This window comes from Alosa alosa, chromosome 4 (assembly GCF_017589495.1).
Source record: "Alosa alosa isolate M-15738 ecotype Scorff River chromosome 4, AALO_Geno_1.1, whole genome shotgun sequence".
In the NCBI taxonomy this organism is placed as follows: Eukaryota; Metazoa; Chordata; class Actinopteri; order Clupeiformes; family Clupeidae; genus Alosa; species Alosa alosa.
In genome coordinates, this window is record NC_063192.1 from 30,364,871 (window position 1) to 30,379,261 (window position 14,391).

Genomic DNA, 14,391 nt, shown 5'->3' on the forward strand with positions numbered 1-14,391 from the left:
GATTAATAGACGATAATTGTGTGGCTCTGTTGGCTTCGTGGTTGAAAACGCTTCGTATTTCAGATGCTTCTCCTGCATTTTAGTCAATATTACGTTGTGGATAAACAGCAAATAGGCTGATGGTGTTTTTGTCCAAGGCCTATGGATTTCATACATTAAGATGTCAGGAATGTATAGCATGTGGATACTGAGTCCCTGACAAACACTCAAGACTATATATCGGCTTTTACTTTTAAACGAAATAGGAAAAATGGTTAGTCACCGATGTCGAAGATTTACTTGCTTTTTTCTGTTCGCCAGTCTATGCAATGTAGCATATACTTGTAGTCTATAGAAGTGAAAGTATCCCATCTCTGACCAAAACTTTAACACAAATATATTTTAAACCACCACTGTTGCATTAACTCCTCACTGATTATGAAACAATTTGCTGATTATATTGTCATTTTAGATCACCGCATTTCATATGTTGTTGAGTAGCCTATTTTTGAGTAGCCTTTTTTTTGTTACGGCAGCAATTAATAATATTAATATCAATAACACAGAGATATGCATATGAATAAAATCAAATAGAATTAACATATTAGACTACGTCTCTGTAGCCCAAATGTAAATCGTCTCCCGATAAAGACATGAATCATTGCTAGCCTAATTCTTCTGTGGGCTATGCATGAAAACCTTTTACATTTTACATTTAGATTATTTTAAATGGTGAATATATGAATATAATAGGCGTAATTTAGGCGTGATTTATATAATTAGGCTTTATAATAGGCCTACGTTTACAAATAATGTCATTTTAAACAAACAAACACACACACACACACACACACACACACACACAAAGTAATAGCTATATAATAGTAGTCGTAGCCTAGTAGTAGTTGGTCTCCTTATTGTTGTTTCCAAGTTGTTGGAGAGATGTAAGAAAGAATGAACAAACCTTTGCCTCCCTAGTTCAAGACAAAAGCACATATATTTTAAATGCTTTATGTATGTTAACTAAGTAGGCTATCTACTGTGTTTTTGTTAAACAATTGTCAAATTGAATTTGATTTGAAGTCAACACACTTAACCTGTTGCCAGTGGATCTGCCCTGATATAGATATAAACATAGTTTGTGTGAGGTAGCCTACATCATTTTTGAAAATATGCCTTTTAACCAGGCCAGGTTGTGATTAGGCTTCCTGTAGCCTCAGCAAGAGAAAGGGGGCTGATAACCTCTGCTGGTAGCATGGTGAAAATGTCAGGAAGTGGAACTCCAACTTCCATTCACATCAGAAGTAGGGTCCATCTCGAGAGGGAGCGCAGAGAATTTATCTCAGTTCTTTCAGCTGTGACCATGAAAGAAATTGTAATTTAATGTAAGGTATGTGTTTAATTGTAAGATCATAACATTTATTGTATGCGTGTTGGACTGTTATTTATTTATTTTTTTCAATATAGAACTAAAAACATTCTACAAATAATAGGATGAACACAACAGGCCAATAGTCATATAAGCCATAACATAGTCTACCTTGACAATTTGTAAAGAGGCAGGCAAAATCTTTCGGGGAAAAGTGTCGCGCTGCTAGGATTATCCATTTAAGTAAACAATAAACCTCAAATTGAGAATGGTTAGCAGCGTAGCCAGCCAATGGGATAACATTTGTATTGCGTTTAAACTGCGTGCAGTGTCATGTTGGTATTCTGCACTTAAAATTAAGGCCAGCATTTTAATTGTTATTTTGAAAAGTATAAATAGATAGATAGATAGATAGATAGATAGATAGATAGATAGATAGATAGATAGATAGGCAGGCCTAGAATACCCAATACGTTATCAGTACCCTACAATAATGCAATAACGCAAGTCGAGATGTTCCATGTTTAAAATGTTCTAATTGATGGTGAGAGAGTGAGCGCTCAATTCCAAGGTTTTTTGTTGCGTTTATCGACGTTGTGCATTTTCTAGGACAGTGCTGCCAAGGCAAGAGAAAGACTGTGACAAAGCCAAGGCGGTAAATTACGCTTTTTATGCGTTATTGCTCTGCTTCGATTGGGCGAGCGATTCTAAAGCAACCACTTCAAAACGGAGCGGCAGACAGTGCACTAGACACTGACCTTGAACTGAAAGTATATATATTTTTAACTTCATATTAAAGCAGCAAGGAACCAAACTGTTTGAAATTTGCTTGAACTGATTCTTAGTTAATGCTAACGGAGGGATATAGATTGAAGTTGCGTTCAAAATATTTAGCAGATGATATCAGCCTTGGGATATCAGGTTAGGGATGCGCTCATGGAGTGAAGGGGGACGGGGCCATTTCAGCACTGCTGCTTATCCAATATCTTCCAACTTCGGTTCGATCCAACTAATGTATCTAAAGATATTTGCATGGTTTTGTAATATTAATTTGAACGTTTACAATGTGTTTATTAAAACAGGGCCTTGGTAGGATAGCAGCATACTTTAACATCCAATCACATCTAACACCAGAACTTGTTGAGTCATACCGACATGCCCAAAAGGAAAGTCTGTGGCCTCTCATCTCTTAACGTGTAACTTGGAATGATCGAATGATCTGTCAACAGTAGGTAGGATAACTGAACAGGAGATAGAACTTTTTCAGCAAATTGCAGTAGACCACTAGGTCGTGTTATTCACCCTTATATAATAGCCTACCACGTGGGCTGTATAAAAGCCGTAGGATAACATATGCATGTTGACAGAATTCATGGGAAGATTTCCAGTGAATGGCATGTGCATAGAACGATCCTTTCAGGTTTTCCAGTCAAATTGATGAACCAAGTAGATAGATAGATAGATATCACTGAATGCTGTTTATCAATTGACTGTCGCATTAGTCATCGCGTTGCTAGTCTGTATTCAGTACAGTAACGTACTCCATGAAATAAAAAAAAAATAAAAGATTTTCCCAATGAACGCCAGGCTTCTTTATATAATTATTTAGGTCGTCATTTAAGGTATGTATCTTTTAGGGATAGGTAGTTCAGTGTTACAACTAATATAAAGGTGTGTGAAGATAATGGATTAGGTTGAATACTAAGGGAGCAGAGGTGAAATAAAACAATCTATCTGAACTTTTTCTCCTAGGAAACTGAACTGGAAACTCAAGAGACACGCACATGTGGAGTGAGATTCATATTGTGAGGGCATGCACTATGTTGCCATGCACCTTGTTGCCATACGTTATCAGTATACCATGCACGCATTTCCATACATTTCAAATCAAGCTAGCGCAATGCATCAGGTTTATGGAACATATAGTTGATTTTTTTTTTTTTTTACAAATGTTTTGGTTTAATCATTTTGCACGGTTACCTCGGTGTGCCATCACCGCCTTGACAACATTCCCTTTGCCACAGCATTTCAGTTACCGCAGTAGAATAGGATCTCTATTTTAAAGTGTGCATGGACACACACTCTCCTCTTGCATTTTCAGACTTCAGTAATAACATTATCGTCAAATAATCTTCATAGTTACAATCACATCACTTCACCCTCACTCGTGGAGCGCATGGGCCGACTAAATCATTTAACTGGCCTCCCCTAGCTTGTAAAGTTCATATAAAAGAATTGTGAGATGTACAACAATCTTACTAGAGTTTGGCTGCCAGCGTTTATAGGTGGTATCTGTTTAAATTGTTCAGGTGTGAGAGAATAGCTGAAATATAGGCAACGCTCTTAAAGTAGCCTTATAGAATATCATCTTATTTTACAGAGCCAATAGTTCCAACCTGCTGACCCTGTTACTGTAAATATGAGTGCAGTGCAGCTATGAGCATCGGTCCCTGCTTAAAACAAGCCTGTAAAGAGGGGCATCGCAACTTTATATGACATTGAATTTAATCGTAATTTGTTTGAAAACAAGATGGCATGTGTACTCCTTCACACAAGGAAAATAAATAGTATTCATAAGAGAAAGTATTTAAAACGTTTTGCCAGCTAGTAAATATATCAAACGAGGCATGGGACACCCTTATATTTTAATAGTCTATAATATAAAAAAGAGGAAAGCCTTGGCACCTGCATGGTTTGAGAAAAGAAAAACAAGATTTTACATTTTTAATAAGATACTTTATAGTATTTTTAAAAAGCGCGTAAAATCGTAATACAGAAGTTGATGTTTTGTTTTGTCAGAAATGGACCAAGTGGGTGGTACCTTATGTGGCGAGGGTTAGTAAAGACACGTGACCATTGACTGACCAATCGGATGCACCCTCAGGTTCAACTATGTTAAATGTCAGATTGCAATAAACTAGAAGCTGTTGGTCGGGCCCGCGGAAATGGGCGAGCATAATCTCCTTAATCCTGGGTTTGTGGGACCTTTGGTAAACATCCACACTGGAGATACATTTTACTTTCCAAATTTTAGAGCCTCTGGGGGACAACTGGCGGGGCTACCATCTCTCTCGTACCCAAGAAGGGACAATGTTTGCTCCCTACCGTGGAACCCATCGGAGCCGTGCAATGGATATCCTCAATCCTACTTCAACAGCCCTGTATCCATTAACCCTTCCTTTAACCGTTCGTGTGAAATAATCCGCCCGGAGGAGGGCAAGTGCTATTATAGTAACAACAGTGCAAACAGAGAGAGTTGCTCTGATGGAAATAGTCTTAAGCGGGAGGAGAGAGCAAGAGACAATTCTTTATCGTCTGAGCATGGACTGCACAATGGAATGACCAACAGTGGCACCTATTCAAAGTATGACTATGGGACCGAGCAGATCAGTCAGGATCCGTCGTCTTGTCAGTCTCTGGAGTCCGATTCCAGCTCGTCGCTGCTCAACGAGGGAGGCAAGACCTCAAACAGCGACCCCCAGACCATGGTATCGCCGGAAAGTCACACAAGCATTGCCTCCGGCGGAGGTGGGTGCCACACATTCAGTCAGGGTATGATAACAAATCTGTTTACCGTGATATCGTGTATTAATTAAGCTGATTCAAAACTTGAACTTGACCAAGAGGCTCTTTGCGCATTAGTTGTCAAAGGGGCTTGGGGTCCTGTGTTTGCCTGCAGAGGGCAGGCGTGATGGTTCAACACCGCTAGGGGTTGCCCTAAAAATGCTCCAGGTTTCCCAGGCTTAGCGCTCAGTCATTTATACAACCAGTAAACACTAAACCATAAAACACGACGGCTCCGATGGCAGTGCTGTAGTGTAGACACACTTACCCTTAAGCCACTCTCTGTTGCGTTGTTTTTTCTCTCATTGGAGCTACCTTCACATTACGCATATAAATTAGCATTGTTATTCAAAGTGAACTCTGGTGTGGATGAATGCATCGAAAAGAGAGGGTTTTGTTTTAATGACTCGTAAAACGAATTAATATATGTCGTTGTGCACTAAGAAGTACTTTTAATATGCCTGGAAAGTAAATGGCCTAAGTAGGGGTATTTGCAAGTAAGACTTAATTATCGCGTTAATGTTGCTTTAACTGCAACAGTAAAACTTCATGTGACACAGACTACTGTAAATTAGTGGTTTTTTCCTTCAAGTTAAAAAGCTAGGGAATTATTTCATGTAAACATTGTGGTTTTATATTTGGTATTGGGCTAGCCTACATGCAATAGTTGCCTCAAAATGTGGTGATTGCATGACAAGCGTTAATCTCAGTGGCGACTGGAAATGCTCGTCATTATAGCCTAACTATGTTGGCCTTAGCGTAATCATTGGCATCGTGTTATCTCCGACTGACATTTGCTTGTGCCATCCTTCTCCTCCACCCAGGTGCGCCATGGTACCCAATGCATACTCGCACCCGCAAGAAAAGAAAACCATACTCCAAACTACAGCTGGCGGAACTGGAGGGGGAGTTTATGCTCAATGAGTTCATAACCAGGCAGCGACGGAGAGAGTTGTCCGACCGGCTCAATCTCAGCGACCAACAGGTTAAAATCTGGTTCCAGAACAGGAGAATGAAGAAGAAAAGACTTTTGATGCGGGAACAGGCTTTATCTTTCTTTTAGAGGAATGATATGAAGAATAGTTTTATTCCCACACAATTTTGCAGTGGCCCCATCCCCTGGAGAGTTGTTGCTGCAACAAAAAAAATGCACATTTGGTCCCCACAGTTAAAGCTCAGTAAGTGTAAATAGCAGATATCATAACGAGATATATAAACTGCTAGTGGGAACCCAGTTGACAGCGTGGTGTATGTGTATTTAAGTGGTGTCAGTATTTAGTGTTTAGTTGAGGAGGATATTTCCCAGTGTATTTCCTGACACTTTGAAAATGCAAGGATAATACACAAGCGTCTCCGTATGTTTTGACGTGTTACTATGACAGGTAATAGGTAGGCCTTTATGAAATGAAAACTATTTTATTTAGCCGAGGAGGCGTCTGAATTGACACCAGAAATCCTGGTTAGTATTTAGGTTACAAATAATTTAAGAGGAAAAGTAAAAACAGGGATACTAAAGAACATAAAGAAGCTAAGGTAATCTAAAAATCTGAAAAAAGAGAAAGTACGAGAGATGAAGGGTTGCAAACAAAGTATCACTACTGCAGAGCCTCATTAGCCCTCATGTCCTAACCTATGTGTCAAACTTTCTCTTATTCCAGCATGGGTTCGAATGAGGATCAAACCCAAATGTTCAATAGCCTTTCCCCAGTGACAGAACCTACCCTATATGTATCTCCCTATTTGTAGTTTCCACCATGTGTGCCGACATGTTCACGGTCACGGGCACAAAGTTTGTCCCAAAGTTGCATATCTAACGCTGGGAAGGCTAACCACAGCGCCAGCAATTTATGGACAGACGCATAATTTATTTATCACTAAAATTGCCAGAAAACCATTTCTGTCCTGTTCACTGACAGTGTTCCTTTCACATAACTTGAAATGAAAAGCTGATAGTCAAGGGCGATGTAGTAATGGATTATGCAGTTTGCTCCCGACACCCTGCTGTTATTCGAAAGGCCTCGTTGATACGTGGGGCTTTGGAAAACACACAGTAGTCGAACTTGAAATCCTACAACTCTCCTGTGCCATTGCAGGGGCGAAGAGACGCGTATAGGCCTACGTCATTAGTGCACGTTTCCCTCTTTCAAGTTTAAAGCCTAAAATCACAGGACGTCGTAATGTAGTAATGTAGAAAGCGTTTTGACAAAGTAGTATTCATTATATTTTATTTTAAATGGAAAATGTACAAAAAACGTACAGCTGTTCCGTACATTCCCACCAAAAGGGAGAGGCAATTGTTATATAGCTATATGTGATTTATTATTATGATTGAAATACAGGTGAAAGATATGTGGTGCATGCGGAGTCTGAACTAGCATAGATGAGTTGAATAAATAGGCTATATGTCTCCCTTTTTGAGAACTGTCGACTGTCGAGTTTTTGAAGACACTTTACCTCACTTGGCGTTTCGATTTTGTCATGTTTGATGCAAAGAATACGAGTTGAGTGTCTACATGTGAATAGCCGCGCAATATTTATTACTATTATTATTATTATTATTATTATTATTATTATTATTAGCCTATTATTGGCATATAGTCTAATTTCAATGGGTTGATGCTGCTTTCTTTTTCTATTATTTTGCTCGTGAATGGCATGTCTCGAGAATTCATTGAACTATCTATTAGGCTATAGTTCACATGGGTAAAGTGTGAATCTCATACTGCTAATATGCAGAATAACTTGGTCGTGTTTGGTATATCGTACATTCACTTGGGCCTGTTTGTTTTTTCTTTCTGTTGCGCGTTGCATCAGTATTGCATTCCCCATCTATCGCCTTTGTCTTGTATAAATTGTCATGAGTAGCCAATACGAATGTATCCCTGTGTATTGTTTATGAAAAATAAAATCTATGAACATAATATCTGATGGTTTGTGGTGCTTAACGTGGACTATACGTAGTCTTTCTTGAAATTGACTGGGCCGCCAACTGTTTTGGGCTAATTATGTAATTGGATAACGACTCTTTTTTTCGTTTCTTTTTTCAGAAAAGATGTGATGTATTTTTGTTTCTTTTGTTTTCAAAGCATGATAATTGTAGGAGGGTATTTTTTTAATAACACCGACTAAAATTGACAAGGTCCGACGCGAAAGACTTAGAAGTAAAACGCCTGTTTGTAAGATGTCGGTGAATTCATTAGAATATTTATTTATAAATATAACTCTTCTTCCATTTCACTGATTTGTGCATGTCTAATGAATAACGACAACGACGAGACTATGTGAATTTGGTGCCTTGCCATTGCGAAGACATAGTTACACAGTTGAGAATTTCAACTTTCTCAGTTAACGCATGGGCAGTTTCTTGAAACACTGGACAATGCGGCTTTGTATATTATTTGTGTTACACTGCCTTATAATTTCAGTTAAACATCACCTGTATTGTATTCCACTCTGTATTGAATTGAGAATACGATTTCCCATTCGTAGTTGTTCCTTCATCATGTATAGCCTAGCCACTGCATTCCCCAATACATTGAACAAGGCAATGCGCACTGTGCGTCAATTTCGAGAACTCTATGGTTCTGCTGTGATGTCCAAAGAAATGAATATGACCAGTAAGCCCTTTTGTCATTATTACTACAAAATGTAGTCAAAGAAATGTATGACCTGTCGTGGTTAAGTCATGGCTATTCCGTTATTCCGTTGCTTTTTTTTTATCGCGAGTCAAATACGAAATTGCTTATTATCGCAGTAATGGTGAGGATTGACTCAGCTGGAATTGCTATTGTTAGGGGCATATGGATTGCCAGGTGCACGAGGTATAGGTCTAGGTCCTGACAAGTGGGTGTTTTGGGAAAAGGGCCTAAAATGATGCTTTAAGAAAGAAATGAAACCATTGAATCAATTTTGAACGGCACTGGTCTTATATAATGTTTACTGGGTGGAAGTGTGCCAGCAGATATTAAAAACGTCCTTTAGACTTAACAGTGCTGTTTCTGACCTTCGATATCATTGACATTAGTTTGTTTATAGTTGGTAAACATGATGCATCCGTGAAGTCTAGGCATATATGATACCTTATTAATTTTGATTGAACACATTCTGGATTTTAATGTTAAGCATTAGTCTATAAAATTAAGCATTGAGCAAATACAGACTAAGAACGAATCAGGTATGGCAACCCACTTGAAAGCTCTGCATCGCTTTTGACTTTGAGACCAGCCTCGTCTGTTTATGGTGTCTTCTCTCCGCAGAGCAGAGGTCATTGAGCTACACCATGGCCTTCACACAGAACTTGTGTGTCATGTGGTCTAACGGGCCCCACACCACCCCTTCCTCACGTCTTGGACACAGAGAAAGGACGTGTTTGCTCATGTTCGGCCGAAAATGCATATGAAAACATTTCTAAAGTGCACGTCAGCATGTGTTTGCGTCCGAGAGAATAGCATGTGTTTGTAATTCTGGGCCTTGTTACTTTTCAAAAAAGAAAATGACCCAGCGTCCGAGACGATGGTTGAATTAGAATATAACAGACTATAGTAGGCTAGCCTATGCAAGCATAAGTGAAAATATGAACAAAATCTCGTAGACACTAAACTGCGCTCATTTTGAGCTAAAGAAAAGGAACCGCTTGATTCCAGAAGACAAAGACAAAGAAGATCGTATCTATTTAGTGTTCTATACTTACCACTTTAAATAAACGCCTCAAAACATTTATGTAAAGGCTAATAGTTGGCATACATTCATTTCTGGTATTTCCACAACTTTGGGAAATAACAAAGAGAGACATCAAGAAACATCAGCAACGCCAAACAGAACAATCGTCGTGAATTTGAGTGCACAGTAATAGAAAAGTTATGAGAGCTGCCGGTCCTGAAAGAGTGTCGTCACTGCACCGTTTAAGTGAAGATTAAAGCTCATGAAACTGTTGATATTATTGTTTTTGAATTAACCAACCATGTTGTTAAAAGTACAATCAGTTCAAAATAACTGTGAATAGGTCATCACAGCTTAAAAATGTGCACATGGCCTGCAACTGCTGATCCAGCAAAAAGCTGAATATCCGATGACAGTCGCCCCATATCGAGCTTAATGGAACCATGGATGAGCTAATTGGTTACGGGCATGTTTATTGGGGGTTAATACTGAGAATGTGAAGTGTTGTACGTCAAGGCATACATGTGTATAAGATGCACATCTGCATTGATGACTGCTATGTGAGGATTTAAATGCTCATCTGAAGAGGTTATGGTGCTGTCTTACAATGCTAGGCCCCACCCCATGCCAGGGCTCTGTCTGTGTAGGCGGGAACAGCATACAAATTGAAGGTCAAGTTAGTGTGCACCTTATATGGATTCCCAGTGTCCTGTGCGCACATGTGGACATGAGGTAAACTTAAGGCATGAAAAATAAGAAACAAAGCATCTCGACAACATCTATAAATACCCTGAATACTTTCATTCATTTTAAGAGATGCCTAATTCATTACACTGTTACTCCAATGCTGTTTGCTATGATCATTAAAGTAAACCATGCTTATATTCCACATACTCCACTAGTTGATGGAGCGAAGAGTGTTTGGACATATTGAACCCATATAAACACAGCTTTGTTCAACAACATAATTAAATTGAAGACGGAAAACGGATAGTTTATATGTTTGAGGTATTTATATTTTTTTATTTGTGTCGGGCAAATAATATAATCACATGTGTGCTATTTATTCACACAAACAAGTCTTCTCGGGACGATGGAAGCCTTTGTATGCTGTTTAGTGAACCTCCGTCTTTCAGCGAGCAGCTGATAACTGAACCCTATACCTTTTTTTAGGAAGATTTAACATAATCGTAACATTTTCCCAGATACGTGTTTAGAACAATGGAAAGCAATACATTATACCCATTGTGTACTTTGGGAGGTAGGCCGATGCTATTATCCTATGGTCAACTATACGGGTTTTATTGTCACTCAAATGCGGTTCTTGCGCGCAGCGGCAAAGGTCCGGCCTGGCTGAAACAAAGTGATATACAGTGTATTTCTGTTGAGTGAAGGTCAGACTCCAGAAACTGCTCTGTTTCATACGAGTGTATCCTAGATCCACGCTCCAAGCATCTGATTTTTGCATGTAGCGTGCGGACAGTGAATGGATAGACACTTTGAAAACCGCATTGCTCCTTAGGGGTAAGGCCTCTCCTCTGCTACTAGCACAAATATTATCGAAAGCAACAAGAGAAACGACGATTGTACAGGAGAGAGACTATATTGGTTCAGTTGGCCGTATCTCCCCTTGGTAAATTTTGCTTGACAGCCACGTAAAAATAAAACATTTCTTTGTATATTTTTCCATGTGCACGTCTTACTCTGAAGCGTAATGTAGATTACATCAGATATTGAACTTCAGTGCTGAAGAAGTGGGTGCCCACGGCGATTTAAACAGCTCCCAAGTTGTCCATGACGATTTCGGGGCAATTGTATCTATATGAAGGTATTAGTATTTAATTTGCGAGAGGAGCTTATGAAAAAAGAACCAAGTCTGTTGGTTAAAGAAAGTGAAAACAATATTAAAATACTATAAAAACCTTCGACGACAAAAATTGGGCATTTTTCTACTGGTCATATTTAGCTGTAAATATTAACTCTCAATCTGAAGTAGCTATCCGACGCATATAATGTGTTTTAAGATGGTCTTAAATAGAAGACAATGTTCGTCTTTGGACAGTGGTCCGACGATTAATTGCTAAAAATTTTGTGAGACTACTTGGATTTTTATGTATAGCTAAATAGGCCTACTATTAGTGACGCTAAGGGCTTTAACAATACCCTACTACGAAGCAGCCGCATTTCCTCAAAAGGCTGTTTTCCACTGAGGATCAGCAAAACACATAAATGATATATTCTAGAAACAAAAAAAGGAATGAAATTGAATTAGGACACTGGAATTGTTGAATAGTGTTTGTTGCCGATGTAATCGAATGCATAAAAACAGCTAGGTAGACGAAAGACATCATGAACAAGCATTGCTTACCATCGGGTCCACTTTGGCCGGTTAACAATTGACTGGACAATAATTTATTAAAATCGCAAGCCACCCCCCCTCCACATTCATACCACGATCTTATGGTCTAGATGTAGGCATTGATTCATTGAGTAACCGTTGATTTCCATGCGCCAATTATTTCAAAACGGATTATTTAGAATGACTGAAACTTTAAGATAAAACAGTTAATTGACATATCGGAGTGCACTAGAACTAGAAATAATTAGAACTAGAAACTAGAACTAGAAACTAAAAAAACTGGAATTTTGTTTCCGGAGTACCAGTACCAGTGGTGACTTGCGGTGAACCCTAGTAATGTCCTTATTTGATTGAGATTGACAAGTGCGTCCTAGGCACGTGTATTTACCCTCAATCCACGTGCATTTCTTAATTTTCAAAAGCATTTATTCTTGCATGTCAAGAAACTCCACAGTAAGTGCATATGGGGTTGCCAATGTTTCTATTTCCTCTTGGCAGCTATGGACAAATACTTAACCATTCCCTGTGACCATCCTTTTAAAATTGAATAATGTCCTTGATCAGAATGTATTGTGACTAGATAATGTACAAATGAGACTTGTGTAGCCCCACAAAATTAATGGGATTTCATATGGTGCGGGTCCCCTTGCCAACACTCCACGGATAGGTGCACTCTCTGAGACCTCAGTAAAAACTAGGGCCATTTTTGTTGTTGCTCGAAACTGTTCACAGCTCATACAAGCGAGTTTAACAGCCCTACTTACATCCAATTAAATTTATCTAGGCCATGAGGGGACAGTAATGTTATTACGCGCGCTCCCCATATTTAGCCGTGGTTTCTGACCGATTTGAAAGGAGACGCCACTGAATAGCTCAACGGTGGCGTATGGTCTTAATGCTTCTGGACAAGCTTTGAGAAGTATTGCAAGATCCCTATAGCATACAGCTATGAACACCATGTTTTCATTTCGGAATGGTTGAAGTTTTAAAAAGAGCTTGCGTGTAAGCACACGAGCTTTCAAGAAGAACACCAATCGATTGGTCACCATGAACTCTGATCGAGCGACCTTTTACTTCACGCGTTTGCTTCATGTGTTGAAGGGTAGTCGTATTAAGGCAAACTGTATTCTTCGAAACAACAGTGAACCGTGAACCACAGATTTAAGGTTGTAATTATGGACCTAGGCTGCAATACATTGCTTAGATTCCGCAGACAGTGTCGTAAAGGTCCTACTCCCCCAACAGTAGTGTTTGTAAGCAGAGAATGGCAAATATTTACAGCACCTCTTCCTTCTGTGGCTTTCAGGACTCCAGAAATCTCACTGATTTTTTTTGTTGGCCCAATTCTGAAGTTTGGACGCTTTAAATTTAGCTCATCAAAGTAACCAAATGATGTTCGTGATGCGTTGGATCAACCATTTGCAAGAGAAATAGTGCTTATTTAGAGAAAAGACGCGCAACGGCTGAGCCTCCGGGTCCTACTGCGAGTAGATCACTGTCACTTTAAAATTAACCCCTTCCCAAATGTACAGAACCCTATAGAAAATAATTCACTGGGTGTTGCATAGACTTTGTAATCCATTTCTGCTCTTTCCATGGTCTGATGAACAATACACTGCATTTTAAGCAACAAGCAACATGCATTGTGCATATATTTATTTAAAGCCAATCAAGGAGAAAATCTGTTGGTTTGTGCTGTCCATGGATTTCCCGAGTATCACGCCATGAGATCACATTTCCATTAATCGTGCCACCAGTTGAAATACATACTGTAAGCACTTCCTATGCGCAAATAGACACAAATAGAGTCGATATCCACATGCCTTAGCTCATGTATGGGATGGCCCACGCTCAGGATTTTATATACACGTTGCCTAGTCATTTGCTTAATATTCTATTATTTATTTGCATGTTAATGCACACGGACCTCACAGATTGATTAAATTGGACAGTTAATTTCTCAATTAAATATTAAAATTTCCTCGCATGTTTCTGTTTTTGTCGATTGTATGTCTACCTGTTAGGATGTTATGTTATCTAGGCCTATGCTCCCTATCTTCGTCTTAATCGGTATTTGCAGGTGTACGTTTTCTTTATTTAATTACTTTTTAGTTATATTCCCTCTCCTTTTCTTTGTTGTTTGTAGAACAAAGGGTTTTGCTTTTCTCCAGCCATTCGTGCTTTTATGGTGGACGCAGGGAGGATTTTAGTGGTCAAATTCAAGTGCTGTGTCTGGACAGCTGTCTGTTTTCTTTGTACTTGGTTGTAGGCATCTTGCACCTCAACCTTTTATCTATCTAAAAAGGGCTCTAAACAAAGTAATGTCATTGCCACAGACTTCTTTTAAAATAGAAGTCCTGTCAACAATCCTGATAATCCGTGGGCATGCTAACACAAATGTTCATTAAACACTCCAATAAACCGATAAACCCCTGTTTTCTGAGACCAATGCATAAAAGAT

At 39.0% G+C, this 14,391-nt stretch overlaps 1 protein-coding gene across 2 annotated transcripts; it reads left to right on the forward strand.

Annotated features, from left to right (window-relative positions):
* The first annotated feature begins 4,167 nt into the window (after positions 1-4,167).
* On the forward strand, positions 4,168-7,833 carry hoxc12a (homeobox C12a). 2 transcript variants are annotated; one of them, XM_048240245.1, is made up of 2 exons: positions 4,168-4,900; positions 5,737-7,833. In XM_048240245.1, the coding sequence occupies exons 1-2, from the start codon at positions 4,294-4,296 to the stop codon at positions 5,973-5,975; spliced, it is 846 nt and encodes a 281-aa protein (XP_048096202.1). In that variant the 5' UTR covers positions 4,168-4,293; the 3' UTR covers positions 5,976-7,833. The 2 variants fall into 2 exon arrangements, with proteins under 2 accessions (XP_048096202.1, XP_048096203.1); XM_048240246.1 differs by having other exon boundaries at positions 4,168-4,876.
* The last annotated feature ends 6,558 nt before the right edge of the window (positions 7,834-14,391 follow it).